General features: G+C 43.8%; 1 protein-coding gene and 1 long non-coding RNA gene across 2 annotated transcripts in view; one reads left to right on the top strand and one right to left on the bottom strand.

Annotated features, from left to right (window-relative positions):
* LOC125697034 (uncharacterized) overlaps positions 1 to 24,612 on the top strand; it is a 65,681-nt gene that overhangs the window by 29,318 nt on the left and 11,751 nt on the right. The gene's annotated exons all lie outside the window — the stretch shown is intronic.
* Positions 7,847 to 23,819, bottom strand: FRZB (frizzled related protein). Its single transcript, XM_048953580.1, has 6 exons — positions 23,366 to 23,819; positions 17,498 to 17,545; positions 13,206 to 13,271; positions 11,598 to 11,802; positions 11,287 to 11,350; positions 7,847 to 9,298 (listed from the first exon to the last, which is right to left on the bottom strand). Exons 1-6 carry the CDS (start codon positions 23,817 to 23,819, stop codon positions 9,188 to 9,190), a joined length of 948 nt encoding a protein of 315 aa, XP_048809537.1. The 3' UTR covers positions 7,847 to 9,187.

Below are 24,612 nucleotides of genomic sequence, written 5' to 3'. Positions count from 1 at the left end.
GGAAGAATAAATTACTTCAGCTTTAAGTTTTTTCACACTCTGCCATTACCACATAATTCCTTCTTCCAATTTCTGATCCGACTACTTTGCTTCAAGCTATGTTTTTCTCCTATCTCCAAAAAAGAAAATACTCCAAAATTAGTGGACTCTTCATCTGAAAAATATGCAGTCATCAGGGAGTTTCATGCTTAATTCCTTGGCTCTTGTACTTGGGAGATCACCCGCACTTCTCTTTCTGTGCTATTCAGATCATATAGTTTAACTTTTTGCAGAAGATTGGTCTTCAGTGTTTTAGATAAAATTTGTTTCTCAAAAGCTGAAGTCTGTCATCAAGAATGTGGAATTTAAGGGTAGATTAATCCTAACCACATAATTCACAACAGCTTGAAACGCAGCAAACATCATTTTCACTGATAGGTAGTAGTGTCATGCAACCACCTTCCACATACCACAAAAGCATATCACATAACAAGGCTCCTGATAAAAACCAGTTTTGGAATCAGTCACAGTCCAAACAAACACTCTTAGAGTATGATCAGATTAAGTTGTTTAAAGCAGGGGGCATGTGGAAATCATCACTAGCTGACATCAGATGTAAATCAGGCTTCTACTTTAAATGGGCTGAACACAGGGTACGTTGTAGTATAAGCTCAGCAACGTTACTGGACTGTTTCCTGTTCTTGAATGTTTTATCAAAATCCTTTTAAAACGTGTAATAGACATCCAAAAGGGTTTTACAAAGTCCTGTTAAATGATATCTATCATTTTACTAGCTGCTGGGGCATCTACTTTTAAAAGCAGAATGCAAGTAGGAAGAAGCCACTGCAGTGCTTTCTGTCTAGGAGGAATTAGAACCTAAAACATAATTGAGATTCAGCAAAGCATGGAAGGCCTACTGTAGGCCTGCCAGGAAAGCCAAGAAGATCATTTTGCTGGATCAGCTTTCATAATATCCAGTGAAAACATGTCCTTGACAAGGAGGCATATAGAGCTTCCCATTGAAACCCCAACAGATCCATTTCCTATAAGTGACGCTGTGATATTTGAAGATGTCTGTGGAAAACGATACTTGAAGAAGCAACTGACTTCCATAGATATGTCCTGCATGTCTTAGGTACCATAAGAGACATTCACCTAACAGTTGATGGATGATGATCTTCACCTCTCATACATGATGGGTGTGATGCACAAGGAGACAATTCCTTTTGTATAGCTGTGCAAAATATGCAGAAAATATCAGCAAAGCAAAAGGAAATATTTTTCTAATTCCCTAAGAGCGACACACGTAGGACACAGAGCCAAGCTGAAGGGGAAAGCATTATCCATAGTGGACATCTTCTATGACAGAGGAAGCTCTCAGACTCTTCCTTCCATGCTCCCCAGCCTGCAGGAGGGCCCACTTCTGCCTCCTTATTTGCTCACAGCTCCACTCAGCACTGCTGTTACTGTCACTGAAGCAGTTACTGAGCAGCCTCGTGAAGACTGGGCTTCATGGTCTTTGGTCAGGACAGGGAGCAGGGTCTGAGAACAGTGAAGAGGAAAACTGATTATTAAATATATTTTCCATTAACGTGCTGGCGAAGGAAGAAATACCCTGACATTTACCTTTTCTTCTGAACCTTCCAGGAATAAAGGACTCTAAAATGCAGCTGAACTTTATGCAAAAATGTCTCCTAGCTCCTTTGAAAACTGTCCTTGATAAATGTGTGTGTGTCATTCAGGTATAGTGTTGTGGTTATGACTTAATTCCTCATGATTGATCCAACCCCCTAACCCTGCAAAAATGTCTGCACTGAAACTAAGCATTTCCTTGCTCCATGGCAGGAAAAGTTAACTCCTTCCTTGCTGACACAGAAGCCTTCAAAGACATACTGAATTTCAGAAAGATTCAGTCGGCGGGAGCACGAAGAAACTTCAGATAGGCTTCAAGGTGCACATCGTGTTTGATTTCTGGAATGAGGGAGTTCTTCAAAGTTACACAAAATACCATAGGCCTGGGTATCACTTATAAAATATTGTACAGCGATAGGGGAAGAAGGGTTTCCTCTGTAGTTTGAAATAAGAGAATGATTTACAGGCATGCCCAAGTGGTTTTGGGGATGATCAATGAAGCCCAGCCTTCACTTCTTGTAAATGAAATTCCTGAGAACACCCAGCATCCCCATCAGCCTTGGGCAGCTGATACTCTGAGACTTCTCTTTATTTCTATTCATCTTATTCATAGAGTGCTGGAGAAACATCCCTCTCTTTGACAAGCAGTGTCAGAGGAAGACAAATGAATTCTCCTGGAGCTAAACAGCTGGAAGGATTGCAGAGAGATGGAGATGAAGAGAACCCATGCCTCTAAGCTCATGGGCAGGCAAAGATTTGTGGTAAAGCCCTGTGAAGCCTTTTTCTCACTGGCTGCATCATGCATAGTCCAGGGGAATGAACCAGCAGGACACACAAAGCATTGGCTGCAAATGTAAATCAAGCTCCAAAGTCACCTAAATACTTAAAAAGACAAAGATGCAAATAATTAGAAAGGACATCAAAAGCTACAAAGAATTTTAGCTGAAGGGAGTCAAACAGCGCTCTGGGAATTAACAAAGAGGGGGTTACCAGGGATTTGGCATGAAAATTCAAGGATTAAAGACCTTTGAGCTAACCTGTTTTCAGGATAATGACAAGAATGTGGGCATCAACATTTGCCTGTGCTTTACTATGTGATTTTAAGCGGGGACAGGACAAAATGGTTCTCCTGACTGATCTCCAGGGCCGATTAAGGTAAAATTCACATCTTGGCTCTCCCAGTTCCTCTCAGAAATATCTGGAATGCGTAAGAACATTTTGGGATCCAGCTGATACATATTGGATTGATGGGAATTTCTCTGCAGCAGGATAGTTATCCCAAGGAGCCTCCCCAGTGCTGGTCAGAGCTGGCCCTCCTTCCAGCTGCAAACGCCTACTGACATTGAGCAAGAATGAATGTGCTAAAAGCAACTGAAACTCAAACTCTCTGGAAACTCTTAACATCATTTTTCTCGCCTAAGCAGTGTGTTTAGAACAGCCTGTGCTGGACTTCAGCACTCAGGAAGCTGGGCAATGCGCTTCTCAGGATTTAGATACCAGCTGGGGTACTTTGGGCACCACAGCGCTGAAGTTTTCTCCAGGTTTCCACTGTCAAACTTTAAGTCCTGAGCTGAGATACTTACACAGCCTGAAATATTAAACATCGGTTGTTTATGGCTATTTTGTTGTTTATTACGCCCTGTTTTCAGGTTCAGTAATTTCCAGGGGTAAAGCTAGAGAAGAAAATTTAACCACTCACACAGGCAAAGAGAAGTTAGTCCTTCCATGCAGCAGCTCCAACACGTTCATGGGTGATTTGAGAGGGGAGGAATTAGACATTAAACTGTGAGTGTCAACAACATATTAAGATCTCCTTGACATTTCAGTTCCATTCCCCAGACGACTCTGGTTGTTAAATTCCCAGAAGAATGCATGCATTCCCCTGTAACCAGTACTCATAGGTCACCTTGAAAGTTCATGCAAACTGGAGGGAGGGAGCAGACGTCCCTGATGCCCAAAAGCCAGCAGTGGGAGGATGGCTACAGCTGCAGAAACAGGGCTACAGCAGACAGTGAGCGGAAGAAAGGGAGATAAGCAGCCAGGAAACAGGCAGAAGCCAGACCAGAAATCTAAGAGGCAGCAGAGAAGGGAGAACTGCGAGGGAAAAAGCAAAACCAGCATCCAGCAGCGAACAAGAGTGAAGCCTGCACTGGAAAGGAAGGCCTCAGGAAATGTCAGATGGGATGGCTGAGCAAGGTTTCGGGGGGAAAAGGCTCTTTTAGGTTGGGAAGTGTTGACAGCATGGAGAGCAGATTGACTTTCTATCTGTGAAGTCCCTTGATGGGATGGAGACCAGAACATGGAACCGAGGATCCTGGCTTTCCATGTCATCGTGGCCAACATCCGGTTAGAGAGAGTCAGTCTGGAGCACAAGTAATGCAGGTTGCCCTACCTCAGCAGCACAAAGAGAAGGCCGAAAGCAGACACACACCCAGGGACAGAAACTTCTCCACACAAGGACAGATAGGTTCAGTCTTCCCAGCAGACCATAGAGGATGATGCCATCAACATTTCTTCAGCTCATCTACTTCAAGCCCTAAGTCTTTGTTACAGGAATGTCAGGTTTGCTCTGATGAGCATTCAACATTTAGAAAGTCCTAAATGTAAAGCTATTGATAACAATTATATACAGTCCACTGTTAATCTGCAGTGGTGTGATGCTGCCTTCAGTTATACAGAAACACGTTCTTTATTTCACTGATGGGATCCTGATTTTTCTAACTGCTCTCCTTACCTTCACCAGTAGCTACTAAAGCTGCAGCTGTCAGCTGCACAGCATTTCAGCAGTGGTTCTCACAAGTACTCGCAGGAATGAATGAATTCATTTTCCCTGAGAAACTGTAATCCTGTCTCTCCTATCTTCAGGTTCTCACTTTGATGGGAAGTTTTAGAGCCTGATACTGTGTTTCCCTGCCTAAGACTTCATCTTCCATACTTCATAACCCCAGAAGCTTCCCATTAAAAAAAAAAAATACTGTTAGTAACAGAGCTGAGATAATTCTGCATCTATACCGATTTCTTCAGCATGATCCAAAAATCAAAGTCACTGGCCATTTGGAAAGCTCCATCCATAGTTGTTCCAGGCCAGACATCCAGGAATGCTTTTGATGTATCTGATTCTCTTGTTTATCACCAGTAAAGGGCAACTGCATTTCAGGGATGTTTACATTTTGTTTTCCTTCCTTTCTTTATTCATTTTACTGAAGGCTTGCAAAGCACAGATGTGGAAAGAAAATGCTAGCCATGTGTCACATGGGACACAGCAATCATCACCAGCCTGCGCTTCTCAGTGCTCCATCACCACTGTCTAAAGTGAATAACTGAATAATCTTGTTAATACCTTTAGAAGGGAAAAAAAGCCCTTCTCTGAGGATTTGAAGAACAATTTCTATAGAATGGGGAGCTATTCCACTGCACTATAGGTAAAGCAAAGCACATTTGTTTGAAGATAGCAATGCTGCCAGAGAACTTGGAGACAACGTGGAATTTCCAACTTGTTGTCTGCCAATTACTAGGACTGCATTAGGCACTACCAGCTGCCATGGTATTTGTCTTATTTCATAACAGAGAAGCGATGGTAGCCAGCACATCTCTCCTGTACAGCTGGATTGAAGCATCCCCAGCTGCACTAGCTGCCCTGATAGTATGTATATATAATGTTAATTTGTTCATTCCTTCTTACTATCTCACTAACTTACCTACCTACTCTATACCACAAACTTCAGGATATTGATTTTGGCATCTCACTCTGCACATTGTGCAATTTAATTTGCTGACATTGGCAGCCTCCAGGCTGGGATCCTTCGCAGTCAGCTACTTCCCAGCTGGCCCTATGCTCACTCTTGAGTTAAGCTTGGTGTAGCCATGTTTCATTCCATCATCGATGTTACAACTCAACCACTACTTTTTCTCATGCTCGATGCACCCAAACCTTAAAAATTTAACAGAAACAATACTTGATTCTAGTTGAGAGATATTATGCAGTCGTACCCTTTCATATCTTACCCTCTCTTTAAACACACTGGCATTTTCTCTTTCCACTTGAGCCTCACCAGCACACAGCCTGAGGATCTGATTTGGCATTTTTCTGAGAATGGACTTTCTAAGAACAAGAGGCCTTTATTCTTCCTACTTCTCCTGGAACTCTTTCTCTGCAAAGCTGTTAAAACGAACCACGCTACTCTCATTCATATGAACATGAAATTTGTTCTCATCATATAGATTTTGCTTACTCTTGGCTTTGATAGAAGGACTTACAGATAAAAATCATCATACACAGGCTGAAATGAAGGTGTGCCACTTTCATACTATTTCTAACTTGCCAGCACCTTCTGTGAAGATCTATTAACATCACGAGTGAACCTCCATCAGAAACCAGGCATGGCTCACAAATATCTTTGGTGTTCAATACTCCCATCTTCTCATCTGCTGAGCTGTGCTGGGAAAGGGTGCCTTCTGATAAGCAACATGTCAAGCTAATTATCCACAGGGATTTGGGGCTGCATATTTGCTTGCTGGAATAATATAACCCAGATGTGGGAAAGGCATGGTTTCAATCAGTCCTTCCATACATCCCATGTCACTTGGTCACATGTGCACGCATAGGCATGTGCATCACCCACTAACATAACCGCATTATACACAGCCAATAAGCTGGCTGTCACACATGCTTTCTTGTTTGCATTTCTCTTACGCAATTTTAGTGCTGTCTCCAAAAACCCTCTGAAAAAGCAAGTCCACATATTTTCAAATGAAACAACTAAATGCTTTGGGTCTTTCCATAGATACAAAGATTCTCACAATAGATTGATGATGACTCGTGAAATCACTGCAGATAAAAATTAAGGATTAGGAGACAGATGTTGTCTCTGTACTGCTACAGAAGAGCTTGGGAATAAGAGGAAAAATAGCTCCCTCCAGCACACGGATGACCATTTAAAGGGACTCACCAGCAAAGACACCATGGGATGGGCACAAAAGCTATGAACAAGGCTGCCCTTTCCTCTCAGCTGCTCTCCTAGCCGAACAGCAGCAAGAGGTAACCAGCTGTCCTCACCAGCCTGGTGCAGATTGCTACCACTACTAGTAGCTTCACTCACCTTCAGAGGATGTCACTGTGCCTCACTGTCCTTGCTGGAAATGCACAACAGCAGAGGTTAACAGCATTACATACAGCTGTCCCACTTTCTTGTCATCATGTTGTTGACTACACAAAGACTGGGCATGAGTTCAAGCCTAGCAAATAAAACATTAAAGCTGATCAGAAACCAGCTCTCTATTCAATGAATGGAGCTACTGCTTTCCTCCTCTTTTGTCCCCAGAAAGCCTTATTTTCCCTTTGACCCCGCTAGAGGGATTAAAAGATGAAGCACAAGTGTCTTCCAGAGACAGATGGAGCAGATTCTAGTTGGGGAGGAGGACCTTAACAGTCTGAGTTTAATGCTACCTCTTAGCAGTGAAGTTCTGAAGCAATGATAGGGGCAGCACAAGGCAAAGGTCAATGCAGTTTGAGGAGAAAAACAAAAACATTTTCACATCACAGAATATAAATTACTTGATAGATTAGTCTCTAATTGAGAGTTAAGCAGGGTGCAAAATTACAAACTTCTTAGCTTTCCTCAGAAAGCTCTGCGTATGGGGATAAGAGCACAACAGGAAATAGGATTACTCAGAACTGTAGTTTTCTTGACCTTCTGTGCAACAATTCTTCCTTCTCATGAACTGCCTGCTATTCAGTGCTTTATAAAAAAAGTCCAAAGCCCAATAAGTACATATGATAGATGATATTGGCAGTGGGTTTCATAGGACTTGCTGTTTACTCACTCCTGAAGTCTGTTTGCTGCTGCAGTACTGATGTTCATCCTGATGCATCTGCTCTGATACTCATGGTGGTGTACACACTGTGGTGCTCATCCACCACAGGCAGATACCTGCTTGGATGTACACCTGACAGCATGCCTGAAAAAGCCAGGAACCAACCAATAGAGCAGATGAGAACGAACTACAATGTCCAAAATACACCAGAGCAAGGATTCCAGATGTGATTTTTTTTTGTTTAAATTCAGCTTCTCCTTTGAAAGCCTTTCCATCCATTTCTGAGCCAGCCTGTGCAATATTCTGAGCAGACACCAAACCAGCTGAAGACTTAATATCCCACTGCAATCTACAAAAAAAAAACAAACCAAACCAAACCAAACCAAACCCAACAACAGCAACCACAAATCAACCCACGCACATTTTGAGTTTTGCAGGAAACAGGTCTATCTTTTCAACTTGGTATCCTGCTTGACGGAGAACCTGCCCCAGCACCCTTCCTTATTAAATGTAATCTTAAAATGACATTATTATAAATATTCCCAAATATTTCGGGATGTACTTGTTACCAGCACAGTTTCAACTTAACTACTTCAGCCCTGCTTTGCTAACAAGAGGCAGCCCAAATGCATTTAGGTGAGCTAGGAAAACAGGTGGCTATGGAAAATACTCATAGTCAAAAACCCAACAGCCATCATAAGCAGAGCGGTTTCCCCTCTGTATGACATGGAAAGAACTGTTATTTTATTTACATCACTTTAATTTCTTTCAAGCAAGAGAGAAAAGAAAAACAGAAGAACAGAGTGTTTAATTTCAAACATGTTATTACTATCTGCAAAGAATTGTATAAAAGCACAAAAAGGAAGGGATTTGGGGTTTTATATTTTGAACAGCAATATAAAAATATGATGCTGGCTCAAATGTCAGCTAAGGTCCATATTGACAACTACAATTTTTTTTTTATTGGACGTATTTTACTGAGTATTGAACACTTGCTTATATAGGCACTGATTGAAGAATAACACCACAAAATCAGAATGATAAAGTGCAGACCTGTACTGAGAAGCAGGCCTGGTAAGGCAGTCTACTCCTACAACTCAGCAGAGAGAAAGAAAAAAAAAAAAAAAAAAGAAACTGCCATTATAAGAGAAGAAATGTATGATAAATAAAGTCCTGCCATGGCAGAGCTACATCAGGTTTCCTACAAGGTCCAGAGAATTAAAAAAATTATCCTTTCCTAATTTTTCCAGAAGTGCCATGTGACTCTAAGCTGTGTGTATATATAGCAGTTGTATTTTCAAACAACAATGTAGGCACTTAACAAACCCCGGCCCAGTAAGGAGGTTTGCAAGCAGCGACCAAGGCTGTGATGAGAAGGACTGAGCCAAGGCAGCTGGTGTGGGTCACTAATGATGGGCGGCGCTAGATCTCCTGCTTGCACAGGTACATCTGCTAAGAAGATTTGGGAGTCAAAGTGGCAACTTCAGCATCTCCTGACCTTCCCGCACCTCACAAAGGCAGTTCTCTACAGTTCTTAGTAACGTGTAAGAACATATTATTTCCAGAGCTTGCACACATCCAAAAACAAACCAAAAAAAAAGGTAGAAAAACAAGAGGGAGAATAAAAACTAATATAAGCTAAAACATTATTTTGTAGTAAACAATAGAATATAACGTGCAATAGTGCAATTTCTCCTTTGCTGCTCCAACAGTGAAGTCTTGACAGATAGTCCACTGAATTTTGGCGTAGGGCATTTCACATCTAGCTGCGAGCTTGCCGGGCATTGCTGGGCTTCCCAGTCTTCGGTGCCGAATCGCTTTGTCCCGGCTCTCCTTTCGCCTTGCCCAGGTGGCGGAGCTTTTGATCCCAGCGCTGCGTATGGAAAAGCAGAGGAATTGCAAAAAGATGACAGAAGAAGTTGGAGTTTATAAATAATAAATGCTGTTGTGATGATAAATACGGTAACTGGGTGGCTTTACAGACAACAACAAAAGTCACTGCTGTGCTGCCACCACAATACCCTGTGTTGGGCCCCACTGGAGGAGTGTGAGGTTATTAAGAATTATTATTTCCAACAGAGAGGAGCATCCATTTCTTGGCCTGGTTTAATACATTCTGTGAATGAAGGGGCTGATGGCAAGGCACAGTACAGAGTCTTCAGAAGTATCTAAAAAGCTTATGTAAATGAAGCCACCTGTGCAGTTGCTAGGGGAAGCTGGGGAAAATAATCAAGTGCTTTTTTTTTTTTTTTAATTTTTTTAAATGCCTCTTTTCCAGGCAATAGGAACTGCAGTACAAAAAGGCATAATAAATGTAACTGGAAAAAATGATGACGCATTACAAAAACTGGGACTGGGATGATAAGTGCCATCGTCAGGCTCCTCCAACTGTGAACGGCATTCTCAGCAGCTTCTGCCCCACCGTAACATAACACAGTCTGAAGTTACCAAGTCATGAATGCCACAATCCCTAATTAGCAATTTCTCGTCCTTTATACTTTATACTTGAATTTATTCAACTAGTTTCCTGATGCAAGCACTGCTACTGTACCAGAAGTCATTGATACAGTGGCACAAAGACCTTCAAAAATCTTTATCCACACGTGCTATGCATCAGTAGCTATAAGAGCTGAGAGTACAGCAAGAATGAACAAGTATCACATTATTAGGAAAAAAAAAATTGAGTTTAGGTATTGCTTTTCAAAAAAAAAAATTATCTATGAGCCTCTTCAGTGCTGAGGCTCTAGACCTACCACAAAAATGCTCTGCATACTGAAGCCAGTACTGGACAGAAAAACAACTGAATTGGACTGAAACCAGTGCTTAATAGAAGGCAATCCCAGCTGTGCAATAAGCTAGAAAATATGTGAGCTCCCAAGAAAGAAACCATATATCACCCTGCCACCCCCGAACTGGGACCGAGCAGAGATCAGCCTGCAGCAGCAACCTGGTGTTTATTCCATGGCACTGGATTTCAGAAAGTTCTGCCAAATCAAACAACAGCTTGGAATAAGATCCCCATATCTTTTCACTCATGTAATCGCTGTGGATGTACCATATTTACACTGAGAATCCTGTATTTCTAATGAGAACAATATTTTCCTGCCAGTCACCATTAAAATGGTTGGAGAAAGCATTCAGCAGAAGAGACTGGTTTGCACAAGTGCAACCACTGTGTCGAGACAACAGATGAGAAATTGTTTTAAAATAAGAGAAATCTGTGCAAAATGTAGAAATAGCCAATAGTCTGCTGTGCATCAAAGCATAAAAAGGCAGTCCTTCCAGAACATGGAAGACATTAGAATACACTAAAATTAGAAAACATTGGAGAAAACACTCATGTATTGTTTCCATTTGAGCTCATTGCTTCCAGTTGGCTACTACATGTAAAATACAGAACTTCCTTACCATGCACCTTCCATATCTAAGCAAGAGAGACAAATTTGGCATAGTCATTAACCCATGCCATTTGTGAACTATATTTAAAATTTGCTAACTATGTTTAAAGAATGTTAAAATCTGAAAAGTGTAATTCTGACTTAGTCCGGAAAACCCTTGTAAAGCCCTCTTTTTTCATTAGTGTTACAATTGCAGTGAAGTACATACGAGTTGCAGAAGGGACATTTCACCACAAAGGCAGAACACTTCTGTGGTCTGCTTTGTCGAGATGAAGATTTTGCCTGCTACCCACTTGTGCTACTTGGCACGTATTTCTGAGTAACGTAATAAGCCATGTTAATTTTTGATACTTGTTATCAATTAGCTCGAGTTAGCGTGTGTCTTTTTCCTTCATTTTGTAAAACTTCGGTAGCTGTTACATGGCATCTGCAATATTTGACTTTTGTTGAGCTATTTTCCTACCTTTACTTTTTTACCAAGTCGATCCTTCCATTTCTCGGCTATGGAGCCTTCCACCAAGAGTAACCTATAGAAGGAGATAAATTGTTACTCAAACAGCATTCGTGCATGACCTACAGAACCCAATACATGCAAGAATCACACCTCTGTGCCTGCAGAGCTTCGTGGCTCTCAGCACTCTCTCTGAGTAGAGAATATTATTACAGTGCCATGCAGAGCATCACAAAGTTTGCCTTAGCTGGTGACCACGCAATCTCTATGGACAGGAGAACAAACAACAAGTAACACCTCAAAGATAATGCTGCAAGATTTACCTGGAGCGCTCCTCATCTTCGTAGCCCATAATGATGTACTCTTCATTGGCACTGAGCGGTGGGCAGAGGCAGCCGGAGTTTGTGTAAAGGTTTACAGTGTCCTTTGGGATGTTCACCAGGGAAGATTTGAGAATCTCCTTTACTTCCACTACTGCAGTGACATCATGACATTTAGTCTTCACCTCCTTCACTTTTGCCCGAATGACTAGGAAGAAGTAGCAAAAAGTACAGCTAAGGGCAGCAGATAATACAGGTCGCCCCGGGGCCATTCGTGATGACCTCTCGGATTAGTCTTTTGTACGGTCTGTTATCAGAAGCTCAGCTGGACTCTGTAACTCCCCTGCCCCCAGCTCTTCACTGCTTCATCCTCCAGCAAGAGGCTGCAGTCAGCTCAGTATATTTCAAAACACAATGAGTCACCAGCAGGAATTACATACCAGATGTAAGGGTGTTTCGTTACATTTGGGCTTGATTTTTAGTATCTCCTTCTCTTTGCTCTTCCCACTTCATGTATTCAATTCATTCTTTGTATGTTCTCCTGCCTCATGTGCTGCTCTCTATTTGACTGCTTGCACTACAGATGTCTAAACTTAATTTGTCACGCTCATCTTTTCATGAGACATGAATATGCATCAAAGCTTATTGTATCACTGTCTCTATTGGATGACAGGCCCTTACCTTTTTCATCCTCTCTCCACTGACCCAGCACCAATCTGCTCTGTTCCTTATGAACACCAAATACTCCTGATCTTGACCTGGTGACCTGTTTAATTGTTTCTTTCCTTGCTCTTTCTTTTTGCCATAAGTTGCATAGGAGGGAAAGTTGCCTTTCAAAAGCAACAGATATTTGGCTCTCTCACAGTCACCACTGAACTAAATGCAAAGCAAATCCAGTGGTCACACTCTAGAGAATACCACATCTTTCACAGCTTGCAAACGACATCCTTTCCATTACAGATAATAAACTCCTTAGATTCCTAATTTCTTATAGCCTATGAAAAGTAACAGTGGACCTGATACGCTAGAAGACCAGGGCCATTTGGACAGTAGAGGACGTAGAGCACTTTTAAAGGTTGTACTGACAAACTAACAGTCAAAAAGTCATTCATTGCTGGCTGCAAACACAAGAAGGCAAAAGCCTAGTATGCCTGTTAGATGCCACAGTGAGATTTTAGGCATGAAAATCAGCAAAAACATCCCTTTCTACGAAATCAGAATGTATCAAAGCTGTAAATCCAAAAGGAATTTCAAGCATAGGAGCCCACGGTGTCATTTTTAACAAATGACTTTTCACACTAAAGAAGTGCATGAATCCCAAATGCCCATGCTGACACTGGAATAACTAGCACTCAACGTCAACAAAGACACTCTTGTACTAACATATTAGGCTAATCCCCTCTATCCTTCTATAAACACTCTCCGTTTTGAATTTGGAAAAGTTTCAGGCCACATCTTCTGTAATAAGTCCTACTGGATTAACCATCAGTAATTGAAACCATAGGCTATTTTTGTGACATTTTTTCCCAGTCCTATTTAACTCTCTGACTGTAGCCTTATAAGCAGCAATCTCCTAAAGTGATTGGGAGCTGGCCATGCAGCTGTCCTTACCGTAGTTATAATTGTTGCGTAGATAGGTCTTCTGGGTAGCTTTTATGGGTTTGCATTTGCAGCGTTCTACAAAACAGAAACTTTTATTTAGAAAGAAAACAGCCTGCATTCAGTGATAACCTCCCCAAAACCCCAAAATCACACCTAGCAAGAATTTCCCACCGCTGAATTTATTCGGTGCCTGGCCAGGGCGCTCATTCAGGATTTGCAAAAAACCCACCTAACACTGGGACTGGATTTCACTGTTATGCTAAAAGCCACGTAGCAGGAAGGGATAAAGGCAAGAAGCCAGGCTCTTTTGCCACAGACACATTACTTTCTCAGCTAATTCTCAGCTAGATATTATTTTCCCAGCTAATTTTACTTGAAACAACTTAAGGAGGGGTAGCGCTCAAGTGTTGACTACTCCCTTAAGAAATTATAGAGGACTAAAAATTCCTCCAGTAACAAATGACTGCATAGGTGTAACTAAAACAAGGAGCTACTCATGAGTCCACATTACGGACTGTGGGACTGAAAACTGGGAGAGCCAGAGGGAATGAAGTTATTGACCAGCATACAGTAGAGCCAGCTGCTGAGAACCTCTGGTCTGTGGCAACAACCACTTCATTGAGTACAAAACTCAGCAGATGCTTGCAGCCTGCACTTTCTAAGGAGGAAAGCTCAGCAGTTTCTTGGCAATGTTGCCTAGATCCCACCAGGGTTCCACCAGCGCGCTTGCTCTTTAACTTGGAAAAAATAATGCAGAGAGGCTGCCATGATCAGCCTTCTGATCTATCCACACCATGTGTCCTCAGCTCAGAGTACAACTGAAACCTGTGCTTTGGACACCCCTAACAACAAAGTTAGGCTGCTGTCACTCAGGTTTGTGATCCAGAATCCTAGGTATAATTAAAAATGGGAAATTATTAGCTCTTCCGGTAGGATGACCTTCAAAACACAAAATGAACGAGTGCTGAAGAGCAGCACATCCAGCAGTGTTCCAGACAGCCAGGAACAGTACTGCATGTAACAGCACTTTCATTAGAGCCTCGGAAGTGCTAATGCTGAAGCCCCAGACCCATATTTTCATTAACTTTAACAATATTTCACTGCCAATTATTCTAATGCAAATATCCATTCTATTTTATGTTATTTTTTACTAGTAGAACTTGGTGTGCTCTGTCAGAATCACTGAACTGGCAAATTGCCCCCAAGCCCACTGCCTCACCCCTCTCCAACCACACAGGTCCCAGTATCATGTGCATGTGGTTATCTACTCTAACGTACCACTGGAAGTAAAATGTAATTCAGAGAAGAGTAGGTGAGCTGCAAGTACAACTCAGGTGTCCTCATTCATACTCAGTGTCCTAAATATCCCGTCTTGCCCACTGGCTGCATTTCACTCAGCATTTAAGTGAAAGAAGACTTAACACAGCCTATTTCTATGCACCACTGTTCTAAAATAATGATGCATGCAGCCAGTTATTTCATTAAATCCACTGTGAAGAGTTTGGGAAGCAACTTCTATTTTCTTTTTAAGGTTTCTGCATTAAATAAAAAGATGGTTATAGACTTCTCAAAATTATCATTTATCCTGGACTGCAAGGATTTTTGTAGTTGAAAATTAAAGAAAAATACAGGAAAGAGGAGAACATCTCCAAAGAAGAGGATATTGTTTCCTTGAATTTCAAACATGTCCTCAGGAACCTATATATAGTATCCTACAGACTTAGGCTTTTGTATGGAACTGTGTTAAAATAATAAAGGCTGAGAAGGGAAGTGATTTTTGGCTTCCCTTCTGCCTGTGGGAGCTCATGCATACTTTAGACCAAATTATGGCCCATTTTATAAGCTGCCTCGCAACACGCCATAAAAGACGTGCTGCTCTGACCCGCACTCATGCAGGCATCTTGGCATTCATATTCAACAAGTTTTACATTTTAACATTCTCCTGCTCTACAATTCTTTTCTCTGAGACATAAGTAGGAAAAAAAAAACCCACAAAACAGTCTAAATTAAGGGACAAAAATATATAGTCTCATATTTCCCTATTGAAAAAAAAAAAAAGGGGAATATGTTTTATTACTTGTTCTAGAACTAATGAATAGACCTGCACACATCCCTGATGAAGGTACTTTCTAGTTGTTCTTGTGTTCTTCAAATTTATATACCACAGAAGTTTACATAATGATGCATTATTTCTAATTACTACTTAGGAATACAGAAGGTGGCACAAGTGACATTGCCAAGGTCAGTTCTAAAGCCAGATGCAGAGTGAGGAGCAACTCATTTCTCTCATCACCTGTTATGGAGGCTTTCAAAGGGAACATTACACAAGTATTAGAAAACATGATTTTATCTGATGCATGTTTCTGAGCGTTCCCCGGCAAAGGGGAACATCCACAAAAGGTGGCTGCAAGAAAAACTGCATTGTAAAAATTCACTGACTGTTAATTCTAAGGGGAAATCCCATCTGACCTGACTGTTCCCCCTCCAATGCTGCCGGAAGAGCTCAGGGACCACAACTCCATTAGGGCCTAAGCACCAAGACAGACAGCAGATGCTCACAGCAACCAGGACTGAGATCTCTGCTGACTTTGCCATTAAATATTCTTTTTTAAAGCATGTCAACATAATACCAACATATGCTCAACATCTATTCCATGGGAAACTTCTCCCTGTAAATTACCAAAATAAAAGAACTACAGGGAAGGTTTTCTACTATAATCACTACCTAGAAACACGTTGTCTTAAATACTTGTGCATGCACAGACTAAGCAAATGCTCAGGCCTGGCAGATGCTTCCATTTTAAGTTGCGGATAAAGAAGCCTGGAAAATTTTCTAAGTGGCCTGAATAGCATGTCATGGAGCATACAAATATCTAGCTTACTTCCAAGAGACAGAAAAGTCAGCTGAAATGGGTGTGGTGCACTGAACCACAAACTGTGTTCCAACAGTAAAAAAGCTAGTGATAAAGATATTACCCTTCTTCTTCACCAGTACCTTTTCTATTCATCCTCACTCTCTTTTGGATGCAATTTTTCAATTCTACATCCCTGAGGGCAAGCAGTTCTGAAGATACATCTAATATTTTTCATATAAGGTAACAGAAGATCAATGCTGAAGTTAGCAAAACTTGGTATCTAATTCTGCATTGCTCAATCGTATTTAGGTGGTTATGTTAGCAGACTGGACATCAGCATGTACTGTAGCTGGAGAAGAAAACTTCTAGTTGGCTTGCTCAAGCAACAAATTCACCTTTCTATAATGTTAGCTACCAAACTGGGCCTTGCTTTTCTTCTCACTACCTGTGAATTGTGGTGACACTCAAGGGATTGATTTCACTCCGTTCAGTGAAAACAAAACCAATCAGTAAAGTAAAAACAGTGGGAGACTCACTGGAATAAAAACAGTCTCACAAGGTCTCAGCTTCCGTTTCCTCAGGTTAGCCTGAGTTTTACCATTATCTGCAGAGAAGCTGGAATTTAATGTGAAAATCTGAGAGTCATAGCAAAGCACAATCCTCAGTGTTCTTACTCCCAACAACTGAGAGAGTTGGTGTACTCACCAACTTGCTACTTAGTGAAATAATTTTCCTTTCCTTCTGAATATGAAACAGTCTGCCTGAATCCAGCCCCCTTTGGCTAAAACACACAACATCAAGAACATTACATGTGCGACTGCTTTTCACTTTGCTCCTGCAGCACGTGACTGTGAACACCTGCAACTTCACTTCTGCTCTCCTTGCAACTTACGACAATGGTATTTATAAGTTTATAGAAACTCATTTTGGTGCATTCAATCCCAACTGTGTTGCTTGGCAGTTCGCAGACCTGGGATTTTCTTTCTCATCATTTCAGTAAGCATTTCTCAGTTAAATCAAAGCTCATAGCAGTATGCTAGCAAAAGTCTGCCAACGACTACAGTGTTATTCTCCTCCCTGCATTTTCAGTTCTGCACGGAAAAACAACTGGATGCACTGGAGAGAAAATGACATTTTTGGTAGTAGGGAGGCAGTAGGGAGGGAACCCCACGTAAGGATCATTCTCAGTGTTCAAGACAAAACTTGTAGTGAAATCAGCACAGCCCCCCGACTTGAATTGCACAAGTGATTTGATCAGCAGTACACAGTCTTTGCAGCCCCAAATCCCACCTTTCCATGACAGCTATAAGCAGAAATCAAAAGCACAATCTACGGGATCTCAAGATAGGGCAGAATATCTAAGCATCAGTCAGTGCTGCTCTTTATTAAGTATGAAAGGGATGTGCTCATACAGCTTATTATTTAGGTTTAGAAAAATGTACTCACCAATGCCGGTGCCTCTACAGTTGCCATTATTGGAATCCATTGGGAAATCTGGCACGGATTCATTAAAAAAATGTTAGCACTTTCAGTATTGCATTACTTCAACACATACACATACGACATTTTATCTTTCTCTGATATTTAATACAGTAAAACTCAACAAATAAGCAGACTGTAAAGATGCAGAAGCCTGCCTGTTTCTGCCAGAGTTGCGATCGATTCTTACCTGAGCTTCGCCCTCACAGAGCACATGATGTCACATGCTGAACCACATTAAACAGCCCGCTTCTAGTGGTGCAAAGACTGGCAGGTTTAGGACAAGGATGGGAATCTGTGGCATGAATTTGCCGAATTTAAAAATTACATATAGAGTTTGCATTTAATAAGATGATGAGGGAGAAATTACTTTTGGTTTGCTTTTTTCAGTTACTGAGGAAATCAAACCGACCACAATCACATCATGCCAAACCAACGTTTCAGGCCTTCCCCTATTCCTCAGCATGTTGAAGAACATGCTGATTATTTCGAAGGATGGATAAAGAATAGAAGGGGAAAAAAAAACCATTGTGACAAACTTACAAAGAACTGCTTTCAGACACGTTGGTCTGTGGAATGTGCCTCACATTTCAAATTTTAAATCTAATTTTTATTAAATCACATAATTTAACGGGTTTATAAATATATTTGATAACAACAGATGTCTGTGTTAACGCATGTAGTCTTGCACAGCGTAAGGAGAAAAAAAGACACACGAGAAACAAGACTAGGAAGAGAGATAGCATACTTTATTAGAAGGACAAATAAGATGGGAAAATAAATACGCTCTAAATAAAATCCCCTTCTTTAAGTGGGCCTGGCTAAAGGTTTCTTCACCTTTTCCAGATGTCAAGGCTGGTATCATACATAGTCTTTCTTGTACCCTAATGGGATCTTGGATAGAGCAATGCTGGTATTACAGTACAGCCTAGGATGACACTTGGCATAGCTGAAGAACTTAGACGTGTGGACTGCATTTTAAGAGCAGGGGCTATCAGTGAATCACAGATACTGTAAATAGAGAGCCCCAGACATCCCCAACTGCACTTACCAGTACAAGACTCATTTGTACTGGCTGAAGAACCATCCTCAAACGAACACCGCTGCAGCAAGGGTGATAAACACTCAACATGCGTAATATATACCTGCCACTGCAACAAACATCAAACCCAACTGTTTGTGGAAGAGATGTTCTCTTCCACTTCTAGGTACACAACTCAATTGTTTTGAGGGGTTTTTTTCTTTACAAAACCTATTTCATTTGCCAGGCCACTCATCCAACCTCCAAGCCAGTTGTTACCAGTTGTTGGGTATGTGACATAACAGCTGCTGTGCAACAGGAGAGCGAATCAGGTGTGTGCAGAGAAGCTATTCAAGTACATTAGTGCCATTTCTCTGAGTTCAGGCTGAGGTGTGCAATATATTGTGCTCTGCATTGGTGTTCAGTGCATAGCGCTTGTTGATGAATGATGGAGGAGTAAACAGGTAACACTGTGCCACTTCATAGAATCATGATTAATCTTACTTTTGAGGTCTTGGGACAGGCAAGTTTTGACTTTAAAGTGATGTTCATCTTTCTCAGGGCCCTTGCATATGTTAAGAGATGAGCAGTTTCTAGAGAGAGAGAAGTGTAGGCTTATAGAAGCTACTGGAGACTTTTCACCACTGTGCAACACGTCTGGGAAAAGGCTTCCAACTTCCCAATGCTTTTTCTGTGGCCAACAACCACACAAGGCTCATACCACTCAGTCCCTTCCCATCTACCAGGGAAGGGACAACGAAGGTGGTCTTGGCCAGTCCTACCATCAGCCACCAGCTTAGATAGGCACGAGGAACCATGATATGGCAGCCCCTGACCCCAACTGTCTCAGAAGACAGGACCTCTCCATCAGGCTTATCCACACACTGCTTAGACCTCCAGGCAGATGGAAAAAAAAAAAAAGGCAGCTACTTTAAAAAATAAGCAGCTGACTTGCTATTGTTCTAGTCCTCTTCTGAGAGGAGCTCTTTGCCAAGTTTTGTCTATGCAAAACAATCTTTTGAAAGAAATAACTGTCAGTGATGATTAGCAGGATTGCCAAAGAGGAAATATTACCCAGAGCTTCGATTCAAAGGCTTCCTATTAAATTTTGGTTAAGAGTGAGGGGGAAAAGTCCAAACTAATTTTTCCAATGAGCTGTTTTAACTAATCTTTTTTCAGAGGGGTGCTATTTAAAAAAAAAAGAAAAAGCTAACAAAGATAGTAAAAGCCACTTGCAGAGTAAGTGCACAAAACAATTCCTGGACCACAGATTTGATGAGAGCTTTGGGAAACAGCAGCAATTCAGTAAAACTTAATCTTGTGCATACATCTTATGTATCTTATCTGATCACATAATGAAAATAAAATTAAAAAAGAAAGCCATCCTGGGGAATTCAGGTCTCCAAAGGCAAATAAACTGAAGTAAAAATGGAGTCCAAGTGACCAGTGGTGTTATCATCAATATGGTCTTTTTCAAAGCTCACAACATGCAATTTTTTTGTTCTTTAAGAATTGAGACTGCCTGCAGTTTTGAGCAAACAACTAAAACAAATCTCAACTTTTAAGATGGGCATAATTGCTCATCCTCTGCACTGCCCTGACCATTCCCCCTACCTCCTTTGTGTGTTTGGACTGCCATAAGCAAACACAAACAAAGCAAGAGCCGGAGCAAATTTGATCTTGAGTTTGGAAACCACTGATTCAGAAAGCTAACAACATGAGAAAAAATGAGCAGGGGGACCTGTTATTTCGCTTATAGATGCACAGTACTAAATTCAAGTACTGGGGTACAACAACTTCATCTCGGCACAGCAGATGCGGAGGACTTGGACTACATATAGAAACTGCAGCTTCATTTCAGATCTAAGAACACGTCTCCATCAATTAAATTGCATTTCATGTTCTTTAATGTTTAAGGGATTATATTTCTAAAAAGAGGCAGAATTCTAATCCACTGTTTTATGGTAATCAGTCAAAATGGTTCTGACATTTGTTGTATATCTTTGTGACATCTCCCTTTTCTCCAGCATCTCACTAACAGCCTGATATGCCTTCAAACCATTTTTATGCCAACTTATAATATGGAGTGCTCCTACTCTGTGCCAAAGGGATAAAGCATGTGCAGTGACGAGCAGGTGGTTTGGTGCAGCAGAGAGGTCACTTTGTGTAATACTGAAATCCATCAGCACTTAGAACTGGTCACAGAGCAACTTGTGACAGGAGCAGGAAGAGTTCCAGCTTCTCCTAGGGAGTCAGATGCATGAGCTTCACGTACGCTCAACCAGGTACTCTGATGCATCTGGATTATCTACAGAGGATACAAATTAAATCAGAGAGTAAATATTGCTGCCTGGAAGTGACTAAACATTTAAGAAAATAAGGTATGGTCAGATGTGACTGTCTCTACCAAGGCACCACTCAAAAGTTCCCAAAGGAAACATCCAGGAGCGTGAAGTCACTCCTACACCTGCTGCTGGGTAAGCAACAAGATACAGAGTTTTTCCTGTTTATTCAACCATGCCCACACTTCACTGTGATCTTAACATCTGCAGAGCCAGAAATGCAGCCAACGGATCTGTCCTCTGGTACGGGCAGCGCCCAGATCCCTCTTCAAAACTGGAAAAGAACGCATCACCAGAGACATAACCAGAGTGAGCACACAGGCCTACATGTATGTGCATCTGAGCATCAGCAATTAACGTAGCCATTTTGGTGACTCATTGGGTGCAAAATTAAAGACATGATACATTTCCCATGGAATGCTGGCTTGAAGGTGGCCCTCAGATCTGCAGCCCTGCTTAAGCCCAGGGGTTCACTGCCTCTTAACTCCAGCTGCACAGCTCTGCTCTAACTGAGCCCTAAACAAAGCACTTGCACTATCCTCAGCAGCCTTCTCCATCATGGACATAACAATGCTTACTTCACAGCTTCAACATGCAATCAGCCTAGAAGCGACATCAGCAGGAAGACACAAATACTCCCTCATTCCTGCTAAGAGGAAGCCCCTAAACAGGCCCTTCAACTAGTGTTGCAGATAGAAAGAAGTCTCAGGAGACACTCACACAGGATGTGTAGCCCTCAGCTCAGTAACAGCAAACTTTTCTCTAGGATTTGCCACAGCTTCTGCCAACCACAGCTTCTCCTCAGCAACAGCCCGGGTCCAGCAGGCAAGGGGAGGACAACTAACAGGGAATCTTACCATCATTACTGCGACGTCAAAAGAAAAATATCAAGTGAACTTCAATTCATCTTCAACTTAGCATCATTGTCCTGAGAGCCAAGATGTGACAGTGAGAGGGAATTCTAGGAAGGTGTGCCCTGAAGGTCAGAGGAGAACCTTGCCCATCAAAGTCTCAGTCTGGTATTGGACAAGGAGTGGAAATGGAGCTTCCTCACCTCCACCTCTGTTCCAACCACAAAAGCCCTCTGAATCTGCTGCCCTTCAGGCTGCCACCTTACCAAAGGGATCAGGCAGACACATCAACCCTCGCCAGCAATGACACGGAGACCTTGGGAGGACAGAAAACCATTAAGAAGACTTACTCTGCAGGTAGCACGCCCCTTTGGATAAATGAAAAATCAAGACTGGACTTCCGAAAGATAAAAGCACCTCCTTCTACAAGAAAAGCCCATAACAAATGGGTTTATAGTTCCACCTACTCTATTAGCTGTTGTTTGCAAACAGCGTGAGGTCTGCGAGTGCTCAGGAGATAAAGCAAGAGCAGCATTTTGTACTCAAGCCATTGAGCAGCTTGCTCTCTGTGTCTCCCGCTTGGCTGCGATGCTCCATTTGGAGAATTGAATTTGCAAGTGTTCACCTTACCTCTTCCTCAAACAGGAATCTTTCCTTCTGCTCTCTAAAGGAGCATTTTCATTCCCCCAAGAAGGATTCTTTCAGTCTGGTACATAATGCATCGGTTCAACATTTTCAGCCCAGAAATGAGAATGTCATCAGGTTCTCATTCACTGAAAGAGAGTGTTCATGGATCCGGCACTGGAATCCCTCAAAGAGGTCATTGTACTGCTGAGGTCCTCAGAAATAGGTAACTCGGGGGCAATTTTAGCCAAACTTCCTCCCTCCAGATTTGAATGCGATTGCTTTCAAATCGCTGCAGGCTTGCCAAGCCTCCCTCGGTCTGGGTCCATTTTTAAGGCAGTTCTGAGAGCACCTCAACACCCCCGAGAAAGGCGCTCGGGGTTGAAGAACCCGGCAGGTCGGCAGCCCTTACAAGGCAGCAGCAAGGCATCCCCAGCACACTGCGTGGGGGGAAGGACAGGTGAGAGCAGGGCGGCCAGAGAATAACTACAGCAGTCGGAGGCACCGGGGCACGGCACCAAGAGCTACGTCGCAGCTCGAGAATCGGACAGGGCTCAGTGCAGCGGACTTGGTTCAGCTACAGGCGGAACGCGGGGCAGCTGCGGGGCCGCCTCCGGCTCAGAACATCACCGTTTTCGTACGGGTCAAATCTCGCTCGACACAGCCACCCACCGCCCCGCTCTAACTTCCAGTTCCGCCGCTACCGCAAGTTAACATTTCCGCGGGGCGCCTCTCACCGGCACCGCCGAGCGCCGCAGCCCCCGGCCGGGCGGGGAGCCGAGCACAAGGCACGGAGCGGCGCGCAGCCACCACGGAGCGCTCCCGCAGCCGCCCGGCGCAGCCGCTGCCTTTGCCCCGCGGGAGGCGTCACCTCGGGGCTCCCCCGAGAGGCAGAGCCACCGCGGGACGGGACGGGACCGTGGAGAGGAGAGAGGAGGAGAAGCCGCCGGGAGCCGGGTTTTGTGCGGGCGGCCCCGGCCCGACGGCGCGCACTCACCGGCGCCCTCGGCGGTGACGATGGCCTCGGGGGAGATGCAGACGCCGCGGTCGTAGAGCGGCAGCTCGTCGCAGGCCAGGCTCTCGGGCCACGCGTGGCGGTAGCGGATGAGGACGGGCTCGCAGCCGGCGCGGGCGCGCTCGCAGACGGACTTGCAGGGCTTGATGGGTTCGTGCTGGAAGTCGATGGTGCAGATGGGCGCGTACATGGCGCACAGGAAGAAGAGCAGGTCTGGGCTGCAGTTGGTGCCCAGCAGCCCCTCGAACTGCTCCATGGCCAGCACGGCGTTGGCCTGCGTGCTGTGGTGCAGGTGGTTCGGCATCTTGGTCATGTTCCAGGGCAGCGGCTTGCATAGCGGGATGCGCACCGGCTCGCAGGCCGCCGCCCGCCCCGCCGGCGCCCGCCCCAGCAGCAGCAGCGCGGCCAGGGCCAGCGCCGGCAGCCCCCGCCACATGCCGCCGACGGCCCCGAGCTCAGGGGCCGAGCGCCGCGCCCGCCGCTCCGCTCCGCGCCTCGGCCCGACCCCGGCACCGCCCCCGGGCGGGCGGGCGGGCAGGGAGGGGTCGCGGCCGGGGCCGGGCCGGGCGGAACAAAGGGGCCGGGCGGGGAGCGGGGAAGGCGGCGGGGCCGCGCTGCTCGTGCCCGAGGGCGGCCCCTCGCAGAGCGCGGTCCGAGAGGAAGCGCCGTGCGTCCCGCAGCCGGCGGGGAGCGCACCTGGCGGCCGGGAGCCCCGGCTTCTTTCGGACGGCGTGCGATTCTCAGCGTTTGGCTTCGCGTCACCTGTTAGCATGCGTGCAAAACAGAGTTTAGAAGCAAAGCACGTTTCCTGTGCTTTGCCTCCGAAGAGTTTTCCTTCAAAGTACTTGTCCTTGGAGGAGTTCTCAAACACTTTTAAGGTTTTACTTCAGAAAACCAAAATGTAAAATTCCTATCGCCGTTGCCTACGTTTGCGTTCAAAGCTCCAAACAAATGCCTGCCTGCACGAGGAAAGCTGTGGTCCCAGTAGCACTTGTCAAGGACGGACAAGGAAGGAACAACACCAACAACGGCAGCAACACAATGCATGAACAGACTGATGCTCAGCACATGTAACAGGAGCTCACAATAACAGCCAGTTCACTCCCAGGCACGGCCCTCTCTTCACATCGTCTACAACATCTGCCAGAGAGCTGGTGGATGCTGAGCACTTTGACATCAAAATCAAGGAGGCAGGAAAGCGGCTTTGCTTTGGGTGCCGCTGCTCTGCC

Source organism: Lagopus muta, chromosome 8, assembly GCF_023343835.1.
Source record: "Lagopus muta isolate bLagMut1 chromosome 8, bLagMut1 primary, whole genome shotgun sequence".
NCBI classification, from domain to species: Eukaryota; Metazoa; Chordata; class Aves; order Galliformes; family Phasianidae; genus Lagopus; species Lagopus muta.
This window is presented reverse-complemented; position numbering and strand designations above follow the sequence as displayed.

Bases quoted from the DNA above. Each gene is read 5' to 3' on its own strand.
- FRZB (XM_048953580.1), bottom strand. From the start codon at position 23,819: ATGTGGCGGGGGCTGCCGGCGCTGGCCCTGGCCGCGCTGCTGCTGCTG. The intron at 11,803-13,205 runs GTAAGGACAGCT...ACTTCTTCCTAG, and splicing joins ACGCAACAATTATAACTACG to TCATTCGGGCAAAAGTGAAG. The intron at 9,299-11,286 runs GTAGGAAAATAG...TTCCATACGCAG, and splicing joins GACTTGGTAAAAAAGTAAAG to CGCTGGGATCAAAAGCTCCG.